Source organism: Hypanus sabinus (genome assembly GCF_030144855.1).
Source record: "Hypanus sabinus isolate sHypSab1 chromosome X2 unlocalized genomic scaffold, sHypSab1.hap1 SUPER_X2_unloc_20, whole genome shotgun sequence".
In the NCBI taxonomy this organism is placed as follows: domain Eukaryota; kingdom Metazoa; phylum Chordata; class Chondrichthyes; order Myliobatiformes; family Dasyatidae; genus Hypanus; species Hypanus sabinus.
Window position 1 is genome coordinate 43989 of NW_026778991.1, and position 27466 is coordinate 71454.

General features: G+C 46.1%; 1 protein-coding gene across 1 annotated transcript; it reads left to right on the forward strand.

Annotated features, from left to right (window-relative positions):
• The first annotated feature begins 6912 nt into the window (after positions 1–6912).
• Positions 6913–26293, forward strand: LOC132385779 (zinc-binding protein A33-like). The gene is made up of 7 exons (XM_059958004.1): positions 6913–6934; positions 9621–10154; positions 10811–10906; positions 11317–11550; positions 13151–13173; positions 13261–13379; positions 24953–26293. The coding sequence occupies exons 2-7, from the start codon at positions 9744–9746 to the stop codon at positions 25510–25512; spliced, it is 1443 nt and encodes a 480-aa protein (XP_059813987.1). The 5' UTR covers positions 6913–6934; positions 9621–9743; the 3' UTR covers positions 25513–26293.
• The last annotated feature ends 1173 nt before the right edge of the window (positions 26294–27466 follow it).

The following is a 27466-nucleotide window of genomic DNA, read 5'->3' on the forward strand; positions in this document are numbered from 1 at the left end:
AAGACGGCGGGGGTCGACTCAAATGCTCGTTTACTAACCCAATGTGAATCACACCAGTCTCCGATATCTCGTTTAATGAGTGGCTAAGTTAAGAAATTAAGTCAGGATTTGGATAAACGACGGTTGACACTGCAACTTAAAGGCGCATTCACGCTGTCAGCTGGACTAGACTGCGGTGTAGTCAATTGTGAAATAAAACCTTGTCTATTTCTGTCTTCTAATGAAAGCTAAATTACCCCCAACAAATTCTATCGATTATACGCAATGAAGCACAACACTGCGAATTTAGTTAAAGTCACTCCCATGACTTAAGAAAGCGGTTAAATGAAACCAATTAAGGCTGCCAAAAATTCCGATCAAGACTGCATGATTTCTTTCCTATATGCTTCACGCTGAAGTGTCCTGTGTTCAATTGTTTCATAATGAAAAATAAATTTACACGATCCGGGAGCATGTTTTGCAACATGACAAAGGAATAATTAAGCATAGTAAGTCATGGCAATATAATTCCTTCCCTTCTTGTTTCTCCCATAAACCCAGCACTTTTATGTTCCCATTCTAGTTAATGTCAATATAATTATTCTACCCCTTTTCCCCCTTACACCCAACACGTTTATGTATTCTCTGAAGGTGAATCCATTTCCCCATCAGTCTTTCCATAAGCTCCTAATTCTCAACATACATAACTCTGAACTTCTGATTTGTTAAGTGAAGGGTCTTTATCCACAGTTGAACTTTTGTAACTTACAGTCAACCCACTCATTCGCCTCAATACCTCTGTGTGCAGGGACCTATAAGAAGAAAATCTATCAACAAGTACTTGAATATGAACTAATGCCTGTTGAGTTTCAGACTGTAAATCTGACCGACTGCTAGAATAACGTGTTTAAGAGTCATCAAAACATAAAAGCAATCTGAACAAATATAACGTTATGTGGGAATAAAATTCTCCACCAACCTTAAGCCTAAAATGATGGCGACCACATCTGCTGTATATACTGATAAATGGTTGCAAAGTAATTTCTCTATCATTGTCTATACTTCAGGCACAAACTTCCACAGTTAAATTATCTTTCGTTCCATCTGGAAAAATGTTAAAACTTGACATGATTAGTAACGATTGCTGGTTCACAGATAATAATTTTCCTTTATATACTGATGAGACAACAGATTCTCCGGCTGAAAAGAGTATTTACATTGTATTAAACTTTTCAACCTTAAATCGCCTAAAGTGATTGGGAAAAAAGCAAAGTAGAGTTACTGAGAACGCGACACTGCGACATATTGCATAATCCAACAAGCACATACTCCAAGCGTAATAAGAGCCCAGATATCAAAAACTAAAAACACTCTTCCTGAGTGTTCCCACCCGTCCTCTAACACACTTTCAACAGCATGATAATGTCTCTGCCCCCTGAAATTAATCGGGTATGTTAATATCAAGTTCAGCTGCCGACATTGTGAGGGTAATTATTCCATTTCACACAGTAAAAGCGAAACACGAGACGACTTTACTGCATAACAACACAATCTTAAATTCTATACTTGCATCACATACAAGCATTTTAAAGTTGAAGATGAAGCTGATCCATAAGCCACACAGACAGAATCTAGAACAGATCTATTTAAACAATTCTAAATGATTAACAGACTTTCGTCTGCCACCCAACATTATCCACAAAGACGACTGAAAATATTTAATGCTCCTTTTTATTTATCAGTTATTACAACGATGTAATGTTTCCGTGTCAGCTTATTGTCCACCCATATACCTGAAAATCTTTGTACTGGCACGTCTTCAGTTTGATCGTATAAGTTCAAATCATCTGCAGATCAATTACTCATATTTGTAAAACACATAACTTTTGTTCAGTTACTGAAAGCTTTCATCGTCATCTGTTTCCTTTTTTTTAAAAAAAAACATATTAATAAATAATTGCAACACCATACAATGTAATTGAAATTTCTATCCCTGATCCAGAAAACTCTTTCATCTGTACATAGTAATTTACCGACGCTATCTCGGAAAATATCATTAATAATATTATTAAATAATTAGGATTCACAAATACCGTCTTGTGCGGTCCCATTCGCTATCTCATAAAAGCCAGGATATTTCTTTCCCACCCTTACTTGCAGAGACCATCCAATTGACAAAAGAAACATCAGAAAAATAATGGTGCAATCTCCCCTCTCCTAATTTCCAAAGTCCTTCCTTCCATAAATATTACATGCCTTTTCAATATCAAAAGCCCTGTCAGTGCAACAAATTATTTTAACTGTGGTTTCCTGATATCGTATTCCAAATATAAAACTGAATCCAAAGTCATTCTCTCCTTCTAAAATATACTCGGATAAAACAATAAATTGCCTCTCTCTTCAAAAATGTCATTCAGCCGTTCCAGTACTACACGTCCATATGTTTACATAAATGAAAGGTTAACCATATTGGTCCATAACTAGAAAACGGAAAGACAGACAGACATACTTTATTGATTCCGAGGGAAACTGTGTTTCGTTACGTTCGCACAAACCAAGAACAGGTAGAACTATAGCAAGATAAAACCATAAATAAATAAATAAATAATAAGTAAATTATGCCAAGTGGAAATAAGTCCAGGACCAGCCTATTGGCTCAGGGTGTCTGACACTCCGAGGGAGGAGTTGTAAAGTTTGATGAGCTCAGGCAAGAATGACTTCCTATGACGCTTAGAGTTACATCTCGGTGGAATGAGTCTCTGGCTGAATGTACTCCTGTGCCTAACCAGTACATTATGGAGTGGATGGGAGACATTGTCCAAGGTGGCATGCAACGTGGACAGCATCCTCTTTTCAGACACCACCGACAGAGAGTCCACTTCCACCTGCACAACATCACTGTCCTTACGAATGAGTTTGTTGATTCTGTTGGTGTCTGCTACACTCAGCCTGCTGCCCCAGCGCACAACAGCAAACATGACAGCACTGGCCACTACAGACTCGTAAAGGACCTTAGTCTCTTCAGGAAATAGAGACGGCACTGACCCTTCCTGTATTCAGCCTCGGCGTTCTTTGACCAGTCCAGTTTATTGTCAATTCGTATCCCCAGGTACTGGTAATCCTCCACCATGTCCACACTGACCCTCCCCGTATACAGCCTCGGTGTTCTTTGACCAGTCCAGTTTATTGTCAATTCTTATCCCCAGGTACTGGTAATCCTCCACCACGTCCACACTGACCCTTCCTGTATACAGCTTCGGCGTTCTTTGACCAGTCCAGTTTATTGTCAATTCTTATCCCCAGGTACTGGTAATCCTCCACCATGTCCACACTGACCCTTCCTGTATAGAGCCTCGGCGTTCTTTGACCAGTCCAGTTTATTGTCAATTCGTATCCCCAGGTACTGGTAATCCTCCACCATGTCCACACTGACCCTCCCCGTATACAGCCTCGGTGTTCTTTGACCAGTCCAGTTTATTTTCAATTCGTATCCCCAGGTACTGGTAATCCTCCACCATGTCCACACTGACCCCTTGGTTGGAAACAGGGGCCACCGGTGCCTTAGCCCTCCTCAGGTCAATCACCACCAGGATCATAACTAGAAGGATCAATGTTCATGCCATCAGGTTGGAGGCTACCCAGCTGGTACGAGAGCACCTACGCTCTGTCCGCCAGAGAAAGCAGTTTTTCCCAATGGCCACACATTTTAATTCCTCATCCCATTCCAATTCGGATGTCTATCCATGGCCTCCTCTACTGTCAAGATAAAGCCACACTCAGGTTGGAGGAACAACACCTTATATACTGGCTGGGTAGCCTCCAACCAGAAGACATGAACATTGACTTCTCTAACTTCCGTTAATGCCCCTCCTCCCCTTCTTACCCAATCCCTGACATATTTAGTTTTTTTTTGTTCTCTCTCTCTCTCTCTCTGCCCATCACAGCCTATTCTCCATCTCTCTCCGGTGTTCCCCTCCCCCTTTCTTTCTCCCGAGGCCTCCCGTCTCATGATCCTTTCCCTTCTCCAGCTCTGCATCCCTTTTGCCAATCACCTTTCCGGCTCTCAGCTTCATCCCAAGCCCTCTTGTCTTCTCCTATCATTTCGCATCCCCCCCCCCCCACCAACTTTCGAATCTCTTACTATCTTTCCTTTCAGTTAGTCCTGACGAAGGGTCTCGGCCGAAACGTCGACAGTGCTTCTCCCTGTAGATTAAAGGAGCGGATTAACCTAACTCGCTTTGTCAGGAGCTGCATCTGGATGAACGTCGGATCATTCGTGAGGCAGAGGCAGAAATAAACATGAGTTACAGGGAGATAGTCACCCCTAAAAGTCAGGAGGCAGGTAGCTGGGAGACTGTCAGGAGAGAGAAGGGGAATAGACAGAACGAGCCCAGCACCCCTACGGCCGTCCCCATCAATAATAAGTACACCGTTTCGGATTCTGTTGCTGGGGACGATCTACCAGGGACAAGTTGCAGTGGTTGCGTCTCTGGAACCGAGACTGGACCCTCAGCTCAGAAAGGAAGGAGGTGAGTAGTGATAGGGGATTCGATAGTTCGGGGGACAGATTCTAGGTTCTGTGGAAGAGATCGAGAATCCCGGGTGGTCTGTTGCCTCCCTGGAGCCATGGTCCGCGATATCTCGGACCGAGTTCTCAGTATTCGCAGGAGGGATGTCGAGGTCCATGTAGGGACCAATGGCGTGGATAGGAAGAAGGAGAAGGTCCTGCAAAGAGAATTTAATGAGATAGGTGCAAAGTTGAAGAACAGGACCTCCAGCGTTGCAATCTCAGGATTGTTACATCTGCCACGTGTTAGTGAGGCTAGAAATAGGAAGATAATGCTGCTAAATACTTGGCAAAGGAGTTGGTGCAGGAGGGAGGGCTTCAAGTTTCTGGATAATTGGGACTTGTTCCAGGGAAGGTGGAACCTGTTCCGACGGGACGGGTTGCACCTGAACGGGAGGGGACTAACATCCTTGCCGGAAGGCTTGTTACCTCTGCTCCGGGGAGGGGCGTTAAACTAGATTTGCAGGAGGAGGGGAACCAGAGTGTTAGAGCAGATAGTGAGGTGGAGGTGGATAAAGGTCATGTGAGAACTGCAAATATAGTGCATGGAGAAATAGCCAGATCCAACATATAAAGAAGCTTTGAGGAAAGAAAAACAGGAAAAAGGGTGTAAAGTTAGTAAGGTAGAAGGGCTAAAGTGCGTGTAATTCAATGCAAGAAGTATCGGGAACAGAGGTGATGAACTGAGAGCTTGGATACACACGTGGAATTATGATGTAGTGGCCATTATAAATACTTGACTGGCACGAGGTTCAGGAATCGATTCTCAATACTCCTGCGTTGGAGACAGCTTGGGAGATTACATCTGCTGACCCGTCTGACAGTGACTGCAGGTCAGGGTAGGAGACAGCCGGAGAGACTACATCTGCTGACCCGTCTGACAGTGACTGGTCAGGATAGGAGACAGCCGGAGAGACTACATCTGCTGACCCGTCTGACAGTGTCTGGTCAGGGTAGGAGACAGCCGGAGAGACTACATCTGCTGACCCGTCTGACAGTGACTGGTCAGGGTAGGAGACAGCCGGAGAGACTACATCTGCTGACCCGTCTGACAGTGACTGGTCAGGGTTGGAGACAGCCAGAGAGACTACATCTGCTGACCCGTCTGACAGTGACTGCAGGTCAGGGTAGGAGACAGCCGGAGAGACTACATCTGCTGACCCATCTGATAGTGACTGCAGGTCAGGGCAGGAGACAGCCGGAGAGACTACATCTGCTGACCCGTCTGACAGTGACTGGTCAGGGTAGGAGACAGCCGGAGAGACTACATCTGCTGACCCGTCTGACAGTGACTGGTCAGGGTTGGAGACAGCCGGAGAGACTACATCTGCTGACCCGTCTGACAGTGACTGCAGGTCAGGGTAGGAGACAGCCGGAGAGACTACATCTGCTGTCCCATCTGATAGTGACTGCAGGTCAGGGCAGGAGACAGCCGGAGAGACTACATCTGCTGACCCGTCTGACAGTGACTGGTCAGGGTTGGAGACAGCCGGAGAGACTACATCTGCTGACCTGTCTGACAGTGACTGGTCAGGGTAGGAGACAGCCAGAGAGACTATATCTGCTGACCCTGTCGGTATCAGCCCCAGGACACTGAAGGCCTGTGTGAGTCTGTTCTCTGGTATTTTGTCTCACCTTTACAAACTGAGACTGAGTCAGGAAAAAATAAACGGTGCTGTGGAAGACTTCCTGCTTGGTAGCTTTGCTCAACAAGGCGACTCCATCTGAACTTAATGACGACAGACTAACTGCCCTCACATCTCATGTGATGAAGGTGACCGAGAGGCTGGTTCTGACTTACCCTGGATGCTCTAAAGTTTGCCTACCAATCTCATGCGGTTGTGGATACATAATCTACCTGTTGCAACGAGCTCACTCACATTGGTATTGTGAGAATTGCTTTTTTTTATTTCGCAAGTGCCTTCAATACGATCCAGTCGCGTCTTCAGTGCAACAAGCTGCAAAGGATGGGCGTAGAGAAACTCACTGACTCCTGGATTACTGCCTTCCTGACAGACAGAACCCAGTTTGCACACCCGGTGGTTCTCTGCCGGAAGTGGTGATGAGTGGTACTGGAGACCCACAAAGAACTGTCCTGTCCACGTTTCTGATCACACTATCATCTCACCTTCCCTCAAATTCTTACTCCCTCCCTTCCTTTCCAGTCCTGAAGAAGGGTCTCGGTCTGAAACGCCGACTGTTCTCTGCTCTCCAAAGTTGCTGTCGGCCCCTCTGATTTTCCTCCAGCATTTCCCGTCTGTTGATTTGAATTTCCACATCTGCAGATCTCCTCCTGTTTACTCGCATGCGCATGCGCGGAGGTCGGAGGCCATCCCGAATATTGCGCGTGCGCTCAGTAGACAAGAGGATCAGAAGGACCGGCCGCAGGTAGGAGGGTCTCCGGGCGGGATTTAATCTCCGGTGTCAGAAACGCGATTGAAGGGTTATTACTGTGAGCTCCTGCCGCACTGGTCCTGCATCCCAGGACAGCCCCGGTCCGTTCCCTCTTCCTCAGCCCCACGATCCGTACCCGGGTCCCGGTAAGTTTTCAGCTGATGAGCGCTGGAGCCGCCGCCATCTCTGCGGCGCATGCGCATCGTAGATCTTTCGATGGCGGACTGACAGCTTTCTCGTTCGTGGAGCCTTCTGGGTAAAGAGGCAGCCATGCGTGACTCTGCGAGCGTTGTCCCGGTACAGTCAGAGGAAATGTGAGCGAACGTCTCTCTCAAACATTGCCGAGGTCCAGCTGTATACATGCAAGGATTAGAAACTCGGAACAAAAATATATTTCCGAGTTAATCTTGGATGAAAAGTCTCCCTTCCAATCAGTAAAAATGTCATTTAGTGCTGTATGGCAAAAATAATCCTTCCGTCAGATTTAGTTCTCTCTGGGTAAAGATGGATGCAAAACAGCTTTGTCCTCGATGCCAGCTGAGTTATGGCTTTCACATCACAAAAGTGCCATTGCCATCAATGGGTTTATCATTGTCAATCAGCTAGGAGGAGGGAATCCAAGGAATTAGAACATCTCCAGAATTAGACATGTAGGAACAAGTGCTCTTTGCAGTGTTGTGGGACATGAACAGGACTTGAGACAAATTGAGCCAAGTCACAGGTTGATTAAAGACAGAAATTGCCCATTCTCATGCAGACAGGAATACAATCAGAGAATTTGATGGTCAGTCAGGATGCCTGATCCTTGCCTTTTTAGAAGATTAGGAGTTCATACAGAAACATAGAAATCTACAGCACATTACATTACAGACTGAACCGGGCTAATCTCTCCGGCTTCATTTCTGTTCTGCTTCTCCTTCAGCCCATCACGCCTACGGGTCGCCAACAGCAGCTCGCCAGAGACCCCAATCCAGGGCCCGGGTTGATCGGCCCTGTGGCTTCTTTTTTCACCACACGACCTCAATCGTCTTCCAGGGGATGGTCCTTCTGATCCCAGGGATGGTCCTTCTGAACCCAGGGATGGTTCGTCTGATCCCGGGGATGGTCCGTCTGATCCCGGGGATGGTCCATCTGATCCCAGGGATGGTCCTTCTGAACCCAGGGATGGTCCGTCTGATCCCGGGGATGGTCCTTCTGAACCCAGGGATGGTCCCTCTGATCCCAGGGATGGTCCTTTTGAACCCAGGGATGGTCCGTCTGATCCCAGGGATGGTCCTTCTGATCCCAGGGATGGTCCGTCTGATCCCAGGGGATGGTCCTTCTGATCCCAGGGATGGTCCTTCTGATCCCAGGGGATGGTCCTTCTGATCCCGGGGATGGTCCGTCTGATCCCAGGGATGGTTCTTCTGATCCCGGGGATGGTCCGTCTGATCCCGGGGATGGTCCTTCTGAACCCAGGGATGGTCCGTCTGATCCCAGGGATGGTCCTTCTGATCCCAGGGATGGTCCGTCTGATCCCGGGGATGGTCCTTCTGAACCCAGGGATGGTCCGTCTGATCCCAGGGATGGTCCTTTTGAACCCAGGGATGGTCCGTCTGATCCCAGGGATGGTCCTTCTGATCCCAGGGATGGTCCGTCTGATCCCAGGGGATGGTCCTTCTGATCCCAGGGATGGTCCTTCTGATCCCAGGGGATGGTCCTTCTGATCCCGGGGATGGTCCGTCTGATCCCAGGGATGGTTCTTCTGATCCCGGGGATGGTCCGTCTGATCCCGGGGATGGTCCTTCTGAACCCAGGGATGGTCCGTCTGATCCCGGGGATGGTCCTTTTGAACCCAGGGATGGTCCGTCCGATCCCAGGGATGGTCCTTTTGAACCCAGGGATGGCCCGTCTGATCCCAGGGATGGTCCTTCTGATCCCAGGGATGGTCCGTCTGATCCCAGGGGATGGTCCTTCTGATCCCAGGGGATGGTCCTTCTGATCCCAGGGATGGTCCTTCTGATCCCAGGGGATGGTCCTTCTGATCCCAGGGATGGTCCTTCTGATCCCAGGGGATGGTCCTTCTGATCCCGGGGATGGTCCGTCTGATCCCAGGGGATGGTCCTTCTGATCCCAGGGATGGTCCTTCTGATCCCAGGGGATGGTCCTTCTGATCCCGGGGATGGTCCGTCTGATCCCAGGGGATGGTCCTTCTGATCCCAGGGATGGTCCTTCTGATCCCAGGGGATGGTCCTTCTGATCCCGGGGATGGTCCGTCTGATCCCAGGGGATGGTCCTTCTGATCCCAGGGATGGTCCTTCTGATCCCAGGGGATGGTCCTTCTGATCCCGGGGATGGTCCGTCTGATCCCAGGGATGGTTCTTCTGATCCCGGGGATGGTCCGTCTGATCCCAGGGTTGGTCCTTCTGATCCCAGGGATGGTCCTTCTGATCCCAGGGATGGTCCTTCTGATCCCGGGGATGGTCCTTCTGATCCCAGGGATGGGGCCTTTGGAGATTCATTTGACATTTCTTGTCACACAGGGTTTTTATGGGATGGGGTTGCTAGCCTCATGCATGACCCTTCTACTTTCGTATCCGGGCTTAGGCAGTCTATGGCTGAGTTTTCATTCTGTTCTGACTTGCTTAATCTGTTTCTGATCCCCCACTGATCTGGAAATTACCACAATTCCTTCCCACAGAGAGCAACATAATGTTCACTCCATGAGACTACAGCGCGCGTAGTGGACAATCTCAGTACTGCAGGGGATCATTAGCTCCCCGAAAGTGAAAGCATTCTGAATCAGGAAGTGCTGGGAGTTAACATGGCTTCGAAAGGACAGGCCGAGAGTTGGACAGAGGAGATAATTTGTCCCATCTGCCTGGATTTCTTCACCGATCCGGTTACACTGGAGTGTGGACACAACTTCTGTCGCTCTTGTATCACACGGTATTGGGAAAGGGAGCGGAGAAACTCCTGCCCGGAATGTAGAGAGGTGATTGCTGACCGCACCCTCAGGGTGAATCGGGCCTTAGCAAATCTGGCTGAAAAAGCTCGAAATCTAAACCTGTATCCGAAAGGGAAGGAAAGTAAACGTCACTGCGAGGAACATGAGGAAGAACTGAAGCTGTTTTGTGTAACGGACAAGACACTGATCTGTGTGATCTGTGCAGTGGCGGAGGAACACAGAGAGCACCGCTTCAGGCCGATTAAAGAAGCTGTTAAAATCTACACGGTAAAACTAACATTAATTTAATACTTAACGCATTTCCTTTGTCCTACATACCATCACATGTTGCCATCTCCAACGGGATTCTAGCAAATCTTCATCCAACAGCCCACGTCCACACCCCAGAACTCTCCGCTCTCTATACAGATCGCGCTCTACGTACTGTATTGCCCTGATCCACTCGCTCCTCCCGACTGATCTCCTTCCTGGCACTGACACCTGCAAGTGGGACAAGTGCTACACCTGACTCCTACCCTCCTCCCTCGTCACCATTCAGGGCCGCAAACAGCCCAGTTCCTCCCGTTTCTTCCATGCTCGATTGTCCTCTCGTATTAGATTCCTTCTTCTCCAGCCCTTTACCTCTTCCACCTGTCCCCTCTCAGCTTCTCACTTTATCACCCTCCCCCACGTTCCCCCTCACGTTGTCTCACCCGTCACCTGTCAGCCGGTTCTCATCCCCAACCTTTTCATTCTGGCTTCTGTACCATTCCTTCCCAGTCCCGATGAAGGGTCTCATCCCGAATCACTGACTGTTTATTTCCCCTGAATAGATGCTGCCTGACTCACTGAGTTCCTCCGGCATTTTGTGTGATAATCGGGTTTGATCACCTGTTTCTTTTGATGCATCTTTGTTTCTATTTCCTTCACTCTCTGACTTCCAGGATCAGCTAAAATCTTCCTTAGACTCTCTCACAAAAAAGATATTAGACTTCCAGGAAAAGGAGCAGCAACAGAAAGAGAAGATTTCCGGAGTTCAGGTGAGGCTTCCTGAGCGGAATTTCTGATTTTACTGTCGAGTTTTGCTCCCTTTAATGCAGAATAGCCGAGTATCACAGCTCCAGTGCCCTGGGTTCGATCCTGGCCTCTGGTGCTGTCTGTGTGGAGTTTGCATGCTCCCCCTGTGACCACGAGAGATTCCGACACATCTCAAGAACATGTCGGATGAATGGCTAATTACTGTTAACCCTGTAAAGGTGGGGAGCATGTGCGTGAATCAGATGGGAGTTTATAGGTCAATAAGTGAGAATAGGTTTCAGGAAAACGTGAGGGAATGGTGTTGACGGGAATGCCCTCAAAAGTAGCATGGACTCTAACAGACTGAACTGAACGACAAAAGGAAACAGAGCACAGCAATGCAGTATATTAATTTTCACCTTTCATTCGACAGGAACAGTCACACAGCCTTCAGTCCCACATCACATCCCAGTTTGCTGAACTGCGCCAGATTATCACTGAGAAAGAGCAGAGCTTACTCAGGGAACTCAGGGAAGAAGAGAAGAGGATTCTCAATCCAATGGAGAAAAATCTTCGGGAGATTCAAGAGAATATAAGGATTATTCAGGAGGAAATCTCAAAGTTAAAGGAACAGATGGATCAAAAAGACAGTGTGATGTTTCTCAAGGTGAGGAACAAGGTTCTCCAATCACTCCAATAATGACATTTCAAAATGTCCAAGATACACTTTCAGTCCTTCATCAGCAAAATACAATCTTAAAGCGATGAAACTTCAGGGTAATTCATTGTAATTCATTGCGGTCAAGAACAGAATGACATCCGCCCGTCCCCAGCTCAAAACTGCCCAGAACAAAGTACAGATGTGTAACTTTTTCCCTTCGCTTTTACCACGTCCCCACTCACGTGACGAGTTACCATAATAAACAAGTAACACAGAATACAATGCAGACAGAAAACAGATGTGTTGCCCCTACACACAGCATTTACAAATGGCAGTAAACTGTTTCTCACCAGACAATTGATGCAACTATTCAGGGTTGTTATTGTCTTATAATAATAAGATTATTAAGGTTTGGACACGCTGGAGGCAGGAAGCATGTTCCCGCTGATGGGTGACTCCAGAACCAGAGGCCACATTTTAAGAATGAGGGGTAGGCGATTTAGAACAGAGGTGTGGAAAAACTTTTTCACCCAGAGGGTGGTGGATATGTGGAATGCTCTGCCCCAGAAGGCAGTGGAGGCCAAGTCTCAGGATGCTTTCAAGTGTGAGTTAGATAGAGCTCTTATATATCCCAGGGTCAAGGGATATGGGGAGAGGGCAGGAATGGGGTACTGATTGTGTTTGATCAGCCATGATCACAGTGAATGGCAGTGCTGGCTAGAAGGGCCGAATGGCCTACCCCTGCACCTATTCTCTATTGTCTATTGTCCCAAAACTGGACTTCCACAACTTGTGTACATCCCAGGACGGAATGCACATTTCTCTGAAATTATTTACTCTGTTCATAACACAGAGCTGCTGACTATGTCCTTAATTCTACGTTTAGTGTCTTCTAAAACTCCCATTAACACCCAGTTCCAGTCACAGGCTGTGAGTGTGTTTGGTGCGGTTGGTGTGAGGGTCTCTTTGTCAATCAGTGAGAGTAAAGAATTTGACCCACACATCAGACTTATCTTCTGTATCTGGTTTCCATCAGATTAGGGAAACTATTATTGTCTCTTTACTTTTACAGATAACATTCAAATGAACATTCAATCGTTCAAAACACAACCAGGCCATTCGGCCCATTTTCTCCTCTCAATTTCCCTGCTTCACAATCCTCCTGCCACTTGCTCACCACAACCAGCAACAGTGCCCCAAAATCTCTGGTCCCTCACGTGTTTATCCAGCCTCCCCATTACATTCAATCTCTGCTGAAATTTGTTAAAATCCATCTGGAATTACATCTCCCCATAAATAGAGGTACTTTCCCCAACTGCACACAATTAAATCCATCACTGATCTTAAATTCCTCTATCCTATCATCCTGACGTCGTATCCAGATGATAATGCACAGCCTGTCCTGGATTCCCTGTCAGTTTCATCCTCTCAGTAATGGTCTGACATTCAGAAACTTTCCCTGTCATTTACCCCATGGTTCTGTATTGTCTGTGTGTATGAGTGATTGAGGGAGTGGGAATTTTCAACACCTTGTAATGATTGGATGAAATTCAGAATGTGGACAGTAAGTCCAAGTCTAATCAGATTTGTGTTTTATTTATTTCAGGAGGAAGCTCGTCGGAACAGGAGGTAGGACATGCTATTTACTGAAACCCTGAATGGATTTGCAAAATAGTTCAGAATAGTAATTTATAACCAGCAGTTTAATATTTACAGGATTAATGATGATATCCAGGAATTATCAGTGACAGATGAGACCCTATCGGTTGAAAAATTCGATCACCTCTATTTGTTGAACACAGTGCTGAGAGAAACGCTTGATGCTATTAATCGAGGTAAAACTTACAAAGATTCATTTCTCCTTATTTATGAAGCTCAATTTAGCTCCAATTTGAGGCAAAGATTGTCTGTAATACTGGGCTGAAGGGGAACTGAAGTTTATTTCACATCAACCCCACTGGCTGGGAGGCATCACTGTCGCATGGTCAGCTGGAGATGTCAGACCCCTGAACACACCAGCACAGGGTCACAATACAACCAATACACGGGACTGGCAGATGAACCACTGTGTTCCAATCCCAGGCAAATGCACTAACACACCAGGACATGAGTTTGGATCTACCAGAGGAACTGGGAACTTAATACTGATGATAATATTGTAGGGGATAAAAGCAGGTATCAGTGTGGTGACAGGGATTGTCAGGAAAATACACAAGTCCTTCATGTGCGCTGTGAGTGCAGACTCTGACTGACACAGGTCTTTCCCCTTCCGGATCAGCATCTCTCACTGTTGTTAGAGGCAGAAGAGGGGAGTGGTCGTGATCGGGGACTGAATCGTCAGGGGAACAGACAGGACAATCTATTGATGTGAACGGGACACCCGAATGGTATGTTGCCTCCTGGGTGCCAGGGTCAGGGATGCCTCGAATCGTGTCCGCAGCATTTTAGAGAGGGAGGGAAACGAGCCAGATATCTTGGTAAATTTTGGGACAATGACATTGGAAGGAAAAGCAAAGAGGTCCTGAAAGTAGAATTTGGAGAGCTAGGTAGAAAGCTCAGAAGCAGCACCCCCAGGGTTGTAATTTCTGGATTGCTGCATGTGATACGTGCTGGTGAGGGTAGAAACAGGATAATTTGACAGATAAACATGGCTGAGAAGATGGTGCTGGGAACAGGGATTCAGGTTCTTGGATCATCGGGATCTCTTCTGGTGGAGGAATCACCTGTTCAAAAGGGATGGGTCGCACCTCGACCCGAGGGAGAACAATATTCTCACAGAGAGGTTTGATAGAGCTGTTGGGGAGGGTCTGAACTAATTTGGTGGGGGGGGGGGGGTTCACGGGAACTGGAGTGAAAAGATAGGACTGATAGTAAAATGAAAAGATAGCATGCAGTCAGGCAGATGCGAAGAGAAAATTGCAGCCAGCAAAGTGAGTATCAGTGCATTAGGGATGCAGAATCAAAAAGGGTAGCAGATACAGTACACAAAGTGTTATATCTCAATGCATGGAGTATGAGAAATAAGGTGGATGATCTTGTTGCACTATAACAGATTGTCGTGTATGATGTTGTGGCCATCACGGAATCGTGGATGAAGGATGGTTGTAGTTGGGATCTGAATGTCCAAGGTTACACAATGTATCAGTGGTATAGGAAGGTCGGGTGAGGGGGTCGTGTGGCTCTGCTGGTAAATCAGCAGCAAGATGTGACATAGGATTGGAAGATGATGAATCTTGTGGGTTGAGGTAAGGAACTGCAAAAGTAAAAATGACATTGACAGCAGTCATATACAGGCCACCCAACAGTCAGTGGGTTGAGGCCTAGAGATTACAACTGGAAATAGAAAAGGCTGATAAAAAGGACAATGTATTGAACCAGAGGTGAGTAGTTAAAAGCAACCTTAGGAAGCAGTGCTCACAACAACACTGAGTTCAAGTTGATATTTGATAAGGAGAAATTAAAGTCTGACATTGTAGAATTTCAAAGAAGTGAAAGAAATTACAGTGGTCTGAGAGAGGAGTTGGCCAAAGCAAATTGGAAGGAGATGCTGGCAGGGATGAGAGCAGAGCAGCAATGGTGTCAGTTTCTGGGAAAATGAGAAAGGTGAAGGATAGATGTATTCCAAAAATAAATAAATACTCAAATGCCAAAATAGTAAAACCGTGGCTGACAAGCGAAGACCAGTTAATGTAAAGGCAAAAGAGAGGGCATACAACTAAACAAAAGTTAATAGGAAGATAGAGGATTGAGAAGCTTTTAAATATCTACAGAGAGGAACTAAAAGAATGATTGTGATGAAAAAAATAAACAAGAAATTGATTTGAATTGAATTGACTTTATTACTTACATCCTTCATATACATGAGGATTAAAAATCTTTATGGTACATCTCCGTCTAAATGTGAAATTTATAGTAATTAATGATGAATAATATGTCCAACGGGCTGATTAATATAACATAGAAATCCAGTTAGGTCCCCACGAGTTAATCAGTCTGATGGCCTGGTTGAAGAAGCTGTCCTGGAACCTGTTGCTCCTGGCTTCTATGCTGCGGTACCGTATCCCGGATGTTAGCAACTGGTACAGTTTGTGGTTGGAGTGACTCTGGTATCCAATGATCCTTCAGGCCCTTTTTACACACCTATCTTTGGAAAACAAGATAGCAAACAATATCAAATTGTTTTTCAAGTATTGTAAAAAAAATAAAACAGAGATGAGAGTGGATATAGGACCGCTAGAAAATGAGGCTGGATATATAATAACGCGGGATAAAGAGATGGCAGATGAACCAAATATTTTGCACCAGTCTTCACCATGGAAGACACCAGCGCTGTGTCCGGTGTTGAAGGGTGCGAGGGAAGAGAAGTGAGTGCAGTTACTGTTACAAGGGAGAAGGTGCTCAAAAAGCTGAAAGACCTAAAGGTACATAAGTCACCCAGACCAGATGAACTGCACCCCAGTGTTCTGAAAGAGGTTGTGGTGGACATTGTGGAGGCATTTCAAATGATCTTTCAAAAATCATTAGACCCTGGCATGGTGCCAGAGGACTGGAAAATGGCAAATGTCACTTAGCCCTTTAAGTAAGGAGGAAGGCAGCATTAAGGAAATTATTGACCAATTAGCCTCACCTCTGTGGTTGGGAAGAAATTGGAGTCAATTGTTAAGTGTGAGGTTATGGAATACTTGGTGACACTGGACAAGATAGGACAAGTCAGCATGGCTGCATTAAGGGAATATCCTGCCTGACAAACCTGTTGGGATTCTTTGAGGAGATTACAAGCAGGATAGATAAAGGGGATGCAGTGTATGTTGTATATTTGGAATGTCAGAGGGCCTTTGACAAGGTGCCACACATGACGGTGGTAACCAGGTTAAGAGGCCAGGGTATTACGGAAGAGTTACAGACATGGTTAGAACATTGTCTGATTGGTAGGAAACAGCGAATGAGAGTAAAGGCATCATTTTCTGGTTGGCTGCCAGTGACTCATGTTCCACAGCAGTCAGCATTAGGACACCTTCATTTTATGCTATATATCAAGATCTAGCTGATGGAATAGACCATAAGATATTGGAGCAGAAAAAGGGCCATTCAGCCCATCGAGTCTGCTCCACCATTCAGTCATGGGCTGATCTAATTCTTCCAGTCGTCCCCACTCCCCTGCTTTCACCCTATACCCTTTGATATCCTGGCTAATCAAGAACCTGTCTATCTCTGCCTTAAATATGACTTGGCCTTAACAGCCACTGGTGGCAACAAATTCCACAGATTTTCCACACACTGACTAAAGTAATTTCTCCACATCTCAGTTCTAAAAGGACATCCTTCAATCCTGAACTCATACCCTCTTGTCCTAGAATAGATGGCTTTGTTTCCAAGTTTGCAGATGATACAGAGATTGGTGGAGGGGCCGGTAGTGTTGAGGAAACAGTTAGGCTGGACAAGGACTTGGATGAGGAGAATGGGAAGGGAAGTGGCAAATGATATACGATGTTGGAAAATGCACGGCCATGCACTGTGGTTGTAGAAATAATGTGCAGGTTTTTTTTTCAAATGGGGAGAAAACCCAAAGAGCTGAGTTGAGAATGGACTTAGCAGTCATTCTGCAGAACACAGTGGTGAGGCTGAGGCTTTGTAAGGTACTAGTGAAGCCTCACCTTGAGTATTGTGAACTTGGGCTCCTCGTCTAAGAGAAGATGTGCTGGCATTGCAGAAGGTTAATTTCATAAGGATGATTCCAGTAATGAAAGGGTTCTCATACGAGGAACGTTTGATAGCTCTGTGTCTATACTCGCTGGAATTTAGAAAGATGAGGGGGATCTCATTGAGAACTTTCGAATGTTGAAAGTCCTAGACAGAGTAGATGTGGAAAGGATGTTTCCCATGGCGGTGGAGTTTAGCACAATAGGGCACAGCCTCAAGATAGAGGGGGGTCTATTTAAAACAGATGCGGAGAAATTTGTGCCAGCGGCTGGTGAATTTGTGGAATTTGTTGTGTGTACTTAAGGCAGAGCTTGATAGGTTCTAGATTGGACACAGTATCAAAGGTTACGGGGAGACGGCCAGGTAGAGGGGCTGAGGAGGGGAAAAAAAGGATCAGCCATGATTGAATGGCGGAGCAGACTCGATGGGCAAACGGCCTAATTCTGCTCCTATGTCTTATGGTGATCAGACCACTACATTGAAGCATTGTGATAATGAGCTCGGACACACCAACAAGCATTGACATGGGCCAAGATTTCATCTCGGGAGAAGCACACAAAACATAACCGGCCTGGCAAAGCTCCCTCACACACATACACAGGAAGGACTGGCAGATTGTAGTCAGAGCCTCAGCAATGTACGTTGTTATTTCCCTCAGTAACCTGGAAACCAATCTCTTCAGAGACAGTCATTTATTCATTAAGCAACTCAATCACGTGTGACACATTGTCAACACACACCAGACATGTTATCACACACTGTAACATACAAATTCCTCAATGTGCACACTCTCCTTCAATGTGTATACACACCACACGGATATTTACCACAATCAACACACACACACACACACACACACACACACACACACACACACACACACACAGATATACTATCAGAGTGTGACACACGGCCACAGAAATAGGCACAAATTCCCATTTAGGATTGAAACCTGCCGTCCTTACCCAGTCTGTCTGTTCTGTGGCACTGAGCTGCCCTCTGTCGTGACGTCACATCAACACTTCACAGACAGACTCCGGGGTGAGATTCCTCAGGAGGATGATCTGGGAGGGTTTGATTGATGTTGAACTCACGGCCCACTTCATCAATCTGCAAGACTAAGATGTCTTCTTGAGCATGGCCCATTTGTGTGTGTTTGCCCCCCCCCCCCATCCCTCTAACCATTTCCTATCTGTGTACCTGCCAAAATTTATTTTAAAATATTTTATCTTTACCTGTTTCTTCAGCGTTTGAGGGCAAATTCCATTTACCAACCTCCCTCTCTGTGAGAATGTTACCCGATAGACCACTCAGAAAAATTTCCCGTCTCACTTTCAATCTGAGGCATCTGGTTCTGTACTCTCATTTCTTGGAAAAAGAAACTTTATTTAAGCTCCTTATGAATTATTTACCTCAATAAGGGGTCATTCCTGAACATCCTACACTACAGCTGAATAGCCCAAGCTTATCCACTCTCTGATTTTAACCCAGGCCCCCAGTCCTGGTAACATCCTCCTGAAGCCTCCTGCCCAGTGTAATGACATCCTCCCCAAATTCGGGAACCGGAAATGCAGACAATACTCCAAGTGTGGTTTATCATCGACATCAAAGGCCTTGCTGAATTTCATGTGGACAGTGTGGAATAGGCTGATGAATACAGGAAGGTGTGTTTTTAGATTGGGACAAGAAGGGCGGCGTGGGAGCTAAATTCTGAAGGAAGACAGTGTAAAAAAAAACTTTGCATAGAAGAACGGCGAGACTGCACAGGACAGCGCAGAGAGTTTAAAAAGATGACCACCCTATACAGCGGGCAGCGGAGTGGGTGGCAGCAGAGTGTAGGGCTTTGGCTCAACGGGCTTAGGCGGTAACGGGAAGAGGCGATAGCGAGGCACCAACTCTTTTTCTCCCCTTGGCAAATCGGCCCGGACGGACGGGGGAACAGAGGGCACATTAGCTAACGGTTTAAAAAGTTTGTGTGTTTGGTGAAGTAAGTGGGTGAGTAGACCTATCTTTCTTTGTTTCATTCCTGTAGAATTAGGTAGCATGTCTGCAGGGTTAGTGCTTTGTTCAGGGTATCAGATGTGGGAATCCTGGGAGACCTCCAGCCTCCCTGATGGCCACATCTGCACCAGGTGAACCGAGATGCAGTTCCTCGGAGACCGTGTTAGGGATCTGGAGCTGCTGCTTGATGACCTACTGCTTATTAGAGAAAATTAAGAGGTGATAGACAGGAGCTACAGGGAGGTAGTCATCCCTAGGCTACAGGGGTCAGAAAACTGCGTGACTGTCAGGAGAGGGAAGGGAAATGCCCGGATACTGGAGAGCACCCCTGTGGCTGTCCCCCTCAGCAACAAGTATATCGTTTCGGATGCTGTTGAGGGGGATGACCTGACAGGGGACGGCCACGGTGACCGGGTCTCTGGCACTGAGCCTGGCGCTGTTGTGCAGGAGGGAAGGAGGGAGAAGAGGAATGCGGTAGTCATAGGGGATTCCATAGTCAGGGGAACAGACAGGAGATTCTGTGAGCCTGGTAGAGATACCCGCATGGTGTGTTGCCTCCCAGGTGCCAGGGTACGGGGTGTCTCGGATCGGGTCCAGAATATCCTGAAGGGAGAGGGCGAGCAGCCAGCTGTCTTGGTACATGTTGGTACCAATGACATAGAGAGGAAAAGGGAGGAGGTCCTGAAGAGGGATTTCCGGGAGTTAGGAATGAAGCTGAGAAGCAGGATCTCCAGGGTAGTAATCTCAGGATTGCTGCCTGTGCCACGTGCTAGCGAGGGCAAGAATAGTAGGATCAGGCTGATGAATGCGTGGCTGAGAGACTGGTGTAGGAGTCAGGGCTTCAGATTCTTGGATCATTGGGATCTCTTCCGGGGGAGCTATTACCTGTTCAAAAAGGACAGGTTACACCTGAACCATAGTGGGAATGTTTAATAGAGCTGTTAGGGAGGGTTTAATCTAATTTGGCAGGGGGGTGGTAAACCGGAATGATAGAGTAGAGGAGGGAGAAAACAGAAATAAATCTAAGATAGTGAGCAGTAAAGATGTCAGGAAGGACAGGCAGGTGATGGGGCAAATTTGCAGCCACTGGGATGAGTTGCAGTGCAATCAATGCAAAAAGTAGCAAATACTGGACTTAAGGTGTTATACTTAAATACACACAGCATAAGGAATAAGGTGGATGATCTTGTCATACAGGTACAGATTGGCAGGTATAATTTTGTGGCCATCACTGAGACGTGGCTAAAGGATGCATGTCTCTGAGAGCTGTACGTCCAAGGATACACGGTGTATCAGAAAGATAGGCAGGTAGGCATAGGGGGTGGCGTGGCTTTATTGGTATGAAATGATATTAAATCATTAGAAAGAGGTGACATAGGATCGGAAGGTGCAGAATCTTTCTGGGTTGAGCTAAGAAATAGCAGGGGTGAAAGGACCCGGATGGAGTGGAGTAAAGCAAATTACAGTGGCACGAGAGAGGAACTGACCAAATTTGACTGGAAAGGGACACTAGCGGGAGGACAGCAGAGCAGCAGTGGCTGGAGTTTATGCAAGAAGTGAGGAATGTGCAAGGATAGATATATTCCAAAAAAGAAGAATTTTTTTCAAATGGAAAATGGTTGCGACCGTGGCTGACAAGAGAAGTCAATGTCAAAGTAAAAGCAAAGGAGAGGGTATTCAAGGAAGCAAAAATTAGTGGGAAGACAGAGGATTGGGAAGATTTAAAAGCGTACAAAATGAAACTAAGAAGGCCATTAAGGGGGAAAAGATGAAGTATAAAAGGAAGCTAGCAAATAATATCAAATAAGTTACTAAAAGCTTTTCCAAGTATATAAAGAATAGAAAAATGGGTGAGAGTGGATATTGGACAGGTAGAAAATGATGCTGGAGAAATTGTAATAGGAGATAATGAGATGGCTGAGGAACTGAATCCTCACTGAGGAAGATATCAGCAGTATACCGGACACTCAAGGGTGTCAGGGAAGAGAAGTGTTCGCAGTCACAATTACGACAGAGAAAGTACTCAGGAAGCGGAATAGTCTGAGGGTAGATAAATCTCTAGGACCAGATGGAATGCAGCCTTGAGTTTTGAAGGAAGTAGCTGTGGAGATCGCGGAGGCATTAGCAATGATCGTTCAAAAGTCAATAGACTCTGGCATGGTTCCAGAGGAGGGGAAGATTGTAAATGCCACTCTGGTATTTTAGAAGGGGGCAAGGAAGCAAAAAGTGAATTATAGACCTGTTAGCTTGAGAAATGGTTGGGAAGTTTCTGAAGTCAATTGTCAAGGATGAGCTTACGGAGTACCTGGAGGCATATGACAAGATAGGCCAAACTCAGCATGGTTGCCTTAAAGGAAAATCCTGCCTGACAAACCCATTGAAATCTTTTGAGGAGATTACAACTAGGCTGGACAAGGGAGATGCAGTGGATGTTGTGTACTTGGATTTTCCGAAGGCCTTTGACAAGGTGCCACACATGAGGCTGATAAACAAGATAAGATCCCATGGAATTACGGGAAAGTTACATACGTAGATAGAGTGTTGGCTGATTGGCAGGAAACAGAGAGTGATGAATAAAGGATCCCATTCTGGTTGTCTGCCGGTTACCAGTGGTGTTCCACAGGGGTCCGTGTTGGGGCCGCTTCCTTTTATGTTGTATGTTAATGATTTGGATTATGGAATAGATGGATTTGTGGCTAAGTTTGCTGATGATACAAAGATAGGTGGAGGGGACGGTAGTGCTGAGGAAACAGAGAGTCTGCAGAGAGACTTGGATAGATTAGGAGAATTGTCAAAGAAGTGGCAAATGAAATACAATGTTGAAAAGTGTATGGTCATGCACTTCGGTAGAAGAAATAAACGGGCAGACTATTATTTAAATGGAGAGAGAATTCAAAGTTCTGAGATGCAACGAGACTTGCAAGTTCTTGTGCAGGATACCCTTAAGGTTAACCTCCAGGTTGAGTCGGTGGTGAAGAAGGCGAATGCAATGTTGGCATTCATTTCTAGAGGTATAGAGTATAGGAGCAGGGATGTGATGTTGAGGCTCTATAAGGAACTGGTAAGACCTCACTTGGAATACTGTGTGCAGTTTTGGGGACCTTATTTAAGAACGGATGTGCTGACATTGGAGAGGGTTCAGAGAAAATTCACTAGAATGATTCCGGGAATGAGAGGGTTAACATGTGAGGAATGTTTGACCGCTCTTGGACTGAACTCCGTGGAGTTTAGAATGAGGGGGAAACTCACAGAAACATGTCGAATGTTAAAAGGCATGGACAGAGTGGATGTGGCAAAGTTGTTTCCCATGGTGGGGGAGTCTAGTACGAGAGAGCATGACTTAAGGATTGAAGGGCGCCCATTCAGAACAGAGATGCGAAGAAATCTTTTTAGCCAGAGGGTGGTGAATCTGTGAATTTCTTGCGGCAGTGGAGTCCAGGTCACTGGGTGTATTTAAGGCATAGATTGATCAGTATCTGAGTAGCCAGGGCATCAAAGGTCATGGTGAAAAGGCGGGGGAGTGGGACTAAATGGGAGAATGGTTCAGCTCATGATAAAATGGGGGAGCAGATTCGAAGGACCAATTGGCCGGCTTCTGCTGCTTTGTCTTATGGACTTATTTGAATGCACCGGTATACGTAATAAGGATCTTGTAGCACAGGTAGAGTTTGACAGGTACAAACTTAGGCAGGTACGATTTTGGTCAAAGGAATAAAGGCATAGACAACTTTGTAAACAGGACGAAATTCAAAAATCAGAGGTGCAAACGGATTTGGGTGTCCTTGTGCAGGATTCCCTGAAGGTTAACTTGCAGTTTGTGTCAGTGGTAAGATTGGCAAACTCAATGTTTGTTTTCATTTCGAGAGGATTAGAGTACAAGAGCAAGGATGTAATTCTGAGGATTTATAAGGCATTGGTCAGACCACACGGAGTATTGTGAGCAGTTTTGGGTCCTTTCTATTGGAAAACATGTACTGGCATTGGAGGGGGTGCGGAAAATTCACAAGAATGATACTGGGAATGAAAGAGTTAACATATGAGGAGTGTTTGATGGTTCTGGGCCTGTACTCACAGGAGTTTAGAAAAATAGCTGATTTATTATCCCTCTCAACCCTATTCTCCCGCCTCCTTCCCATAACTTTTGAGACTCTGACTAATCAAGAAGTTTAAAAATCAAATAGTAGAAAATCTGCAGATGCTGGTAATCCAAGCTACACAGGTCCTGATGAAGGGTCTCGCCAGATCTCTCTGACACCTGTCTGGAGAGAGTTGATGTTGGGAGGATGTGGGTGGGTCGAGAACGGTGAGCACAGCCTCCGACTATAGGGATGTCCATTTAGGACAGAGATGAGGAGGAATTCCTTTATCCACAGGATAGTGAATCTGCCACAGGCAGCTGTGGAGGCCAAATAATTGAGTATATTTAAAGCAGAGTAACACACACAAATTGTTGGGGGAGCAGCAGGCCGGGAAGTTTCTATGGAAAAGTGTAAACAGTCGATGGTTCAGACTGAAACACTTCATCTGGACCTGTGTTGCTTCAGGGTTCCTGCAAATTCATCCACCTGTCCTAATGAGGGGCTGTGTGGGATGGGGTTGTGGGAAAATGGACAAAGTTATCCTCATCTGCCATCTTCTCCCCCTCTAGATTCTCATTACGTCTACACACACAGTTCACGCCTCCCCCTCCTGGTTCAATCTGCCATTCATCTCTCCCCTACTGGTTCCCATTATCACCTCCTTTACTGTCTCAAACCATCACACTGCCCCACTTCACACTAACAAATAAACGTGAACATTGTATGACGGGCCTGTTTCTGTGCTGTACTGCTCTATGTTCTCTGTTCCCAGTTTCGAAGAATGAGAGGAGATCTCATGGAAACACAAAATACTTCAGGGGTCAACAGGCAGGAGTGAGGGAGGATGGTTCCCCTGTCCAGTGGAAAACCATTGGGGAGACATTAGTTGTCCATCTGCTTTCGTCTTGTCAATAGACAATAGGTGCAGGAGTAGGCCGTTCGGCCCTTCTAGCCAGCACCGCCATTCACTGCGATCATGGCTGATCATACACAATCAGTACCCCATTCCTGCCCTCTCCCCACATCCCTTGACGTCGCTATCTATTAGAATTCTATCTAACTCTCTCTTGAATGCATCCAGAGACTTGGCCTCCACTGCCTTCTGGGGCAGAGCATTCCACATATCCACCACTCTCTGGGTGAAAACGTTTTTCCGCATCTCTGTTCTAAATGGCCTACCCTTTATTCTTAAACTGTGGCCTCTAGTTCTGGACTCACCCATCAGCGGGAACATGCTTCCTGCCTCCAGTGTGTCCAATCCCTTAATAATCTTATATGTTTCATTCAGATCCCCTTTCATCCTTCTAAATTCCAGTGTATACAAGCACAGTCGCTCCAATCTTTCAACATATGACAGTCCCACCATTCCGGGAATTAACCTTGTGAACGTACGCTGCACTCCCTCAATAGCAAGAATGTCCTTCCTCAAATTTGGAGTGTTCTCACCAGGGCCCTGTCTAGCTGCAGAAGGACCTCGACCTCGACCGCGGGAAACCACGGGAAAGGTTCGTGTCGGCCACCCGACCGCGCCTGAAGCCCTGCGGCCTTTCCCTTGGTCCCCGGGGCCGCACTTCCCGAGTCTTCCCCCGATCCCCGGGGACTCTCTAATTCTCTGCTTCTCCCCCCAGTATCTGTCACCCTGGATGTGGAAACGGCGGGTCCGTATCTCGAGGTGTCTGAGGATCGGAAGAGTGTGAGATGGACCCGGACCGTGACCTGGAGGAATCTCCCTGACACCGGGAAGAGATTCACACACTGGGCTTGTGTGCTGGGATCAAAGGGATTCACATCGGGGAGACATTACTGGGAGGTGGAGGTGACGGGGAATCGGGACTGGTTTCTGGGAGTCGCTGTAGAGTCTGTGGAGAGGAAGAGAGGGGTTAGTCTGAGTACGGAGACCGGATTCTGGGTCATCAGGCGGTATTATGACGTGTTACATCGGGATTGTGACGTGTTCGGTGGTCCCCCCTCCCCTGAGTCCCGTCTCACTGCCGGTCCCATCCCCGGGAGGGTGCGAGTTTATCTCAGTTACGAGTCCGGGACAGTTTCATTTTACAACGCGGAGACCAAGTCCCATCTCCACACCTTCACTGGGAATAAATTCACGGGGAAACTTTATCCTTTCTTCGCGGCCTGGGATGAAAACCAGTGGCTGAGAATCTGCTCCGGTTCAGCTCCGGGTCTGTAAATGGGTCGGGTCCCGGGACCGGTGTCAGGAGTAAAGTCCCTGTAAATATAAATGTGCGGAGAGTGCAGCTAAATACATGGCTAAGGAGATGGTGAGGAGGGAGGGCTTCATGTTTCTGGACAATTGGGCTTTGTTCCCTGGAAGATGGGACCTGTTTCTACGGGACGGTTTGCCCCTGAACTGGAGGGGGACTAACATCATTGCGGGTGGATTTGCCAGTGCTGCTCCGGGGGTGGGGGGTGGGGGGTGGCTGTGGTTAAACTCGATTTGCAGAGGAAGGGGAACATGAGGTTGTAAATTAATTTTCAGGAGTTTAGAAATTGTAGAAAATAAAGATTTCCAAAAAGATTTTAATGAAGAACATGAAAAGAACATATGTGAAAAAGTGGCTACTTCAGTTTTACACCTATCGCAATAATTGTCTATGTTAGGAAATATTTTGGATAGTCTCTCCTTTATTAAATAGTAACAGTGAACAATTTTAAATTGAATTAAACAGTGATTGGCACATATCGAAGAAGAATTGACCATCTTCATTAACAAAGGTCATATTAAGTTCTCTCTCCCAATCTTGTTTAATTTTTAGTGATTAAGGGGATCTGTTTTCTTTTTGCAGATTTATTTTGTGATGGTCGATTGATGACTTCTGAAGGGTTAATTAGCAAATAGTCTCTCTCTCGTACACACTTTCTGCAACCTCTTCAGGTTAGACATTTTTTACAAAAATATTTATCTAAGTTTCCATATATGCAAGAATCTGATTTGTTGGATCCTATTTTGAATAATAATCCTATAGTAAGTGGTTCCATTGGTAGAATTTATAATTTATTTTTAATACATTAATACAACAAAATAACCTCCCACCTTTGGTTAATTTCAGACGTGATAGAGGGGGAGGGATGAAAGGGGGAGGAGTGGCATTACTAGTCAGGGAAAATATCACAGCTGTGCGTAGACAGGACAGCCCTGAGGGCTTGTCTGCAGAGGTCATATGGGTGGAGCTGAGGAACAGGAAAGGTGTGACCACACTAAAAGGTTTCTATTATAGACCGCCCAATAGTCAGAGAGAATTGTAGGAGCAAATCTGTATAAAGATAGTGAACTGGTGTAAGAAACAGGAAGTTGTAATAGTAGGGGATTTTAACTTTCCACGTATTGACTGTAAAAGGGCTAGATGACTTGGAGTTTGTCAAATGTTTTTAGGAAAGTTTTCTAAATCAATATATGGAGGTAACTATGAGAGAAGAGGCAATACTTGCTCTCCTGTTAGGGAACCAGACAGTCAGGTGACAGAAGTATGTGTAGGCAATCATTTTGGGTCCAGTGACCATAATGTCATCAGTTTCAAGTTAATTATGGATAAGGATAGGCCTGGTCCTCGAGTTGAGGTTCTAAATAGCAGAAGGGCCAATTTTGTGGAAATGAAAAAAGATCTAGGAAGAGTGGATTGTGATAAGATTTTTTTTTTCCTGACAAGGATGTGTTCAGTAAGTGGAAGGCCTTCAGAAGCTAAATCTTGAGAGTGCAGAGTTTGCATGTTCCTGCCAGGATTAAAGGCAAAGTTAACAGGCATAGGGAGCCTTGGGTTTCAAGGGATATTGGCGATCTGGTTAAGAAAAAGGGAGAAGGCCATTCGGCCCTTCGAGCCTGCACCACCATTCAGTATGATCATGGCTGATCATCCAACTCTGAACGTGCTTTCTCCATACCCCTGATCACTTTAGCCACAAGGGCCTTATCTAACTTCCTCTTAAGTATAGCCAATGAACCAGCCTCAACTGTTTCCTGTGGCAGATAATTCCACAGATTCACCACTCTATGTGTGAAGAAGTTTTTCCTCATCTTGGTCCTAAAAGGCTTCCCCTTTATCCTTAAACTGTGACCCCTCGTTCTGGACTTCCCCAAATTCAGAAACAATCTTCCTGCATCTAACCTGTCCAATCCTTTCAGAATT

What these genes read in the sequence shown, in the direction of transcription:
- LOC132385779 (XM_059958004.1), top strand. Translation starts at nt 9,744, where the DNA reads ATGGCTTCGAAAGGACAGGCCGAGAGTTGGACAGAGGAGATAATTTGT. An exon ending in AAGCTGTTAAAATCTACACG is followed by an intron (nt 10,155 to 10,810) that starts GTAAAACTAACA and finishes TCTGACTTCCAG; the next exon opens with GATCAGCTAAAATCTTCCTT. An exon ending in AGAAGATTTCCGGAGTTCAG is followed by an intron (nt 10,907 to 11,316) that starts GTGAGGCTTCCT and finishes TTCATTCGACAG; the next exon opens with GAACAGTCACACAGCCTTCA.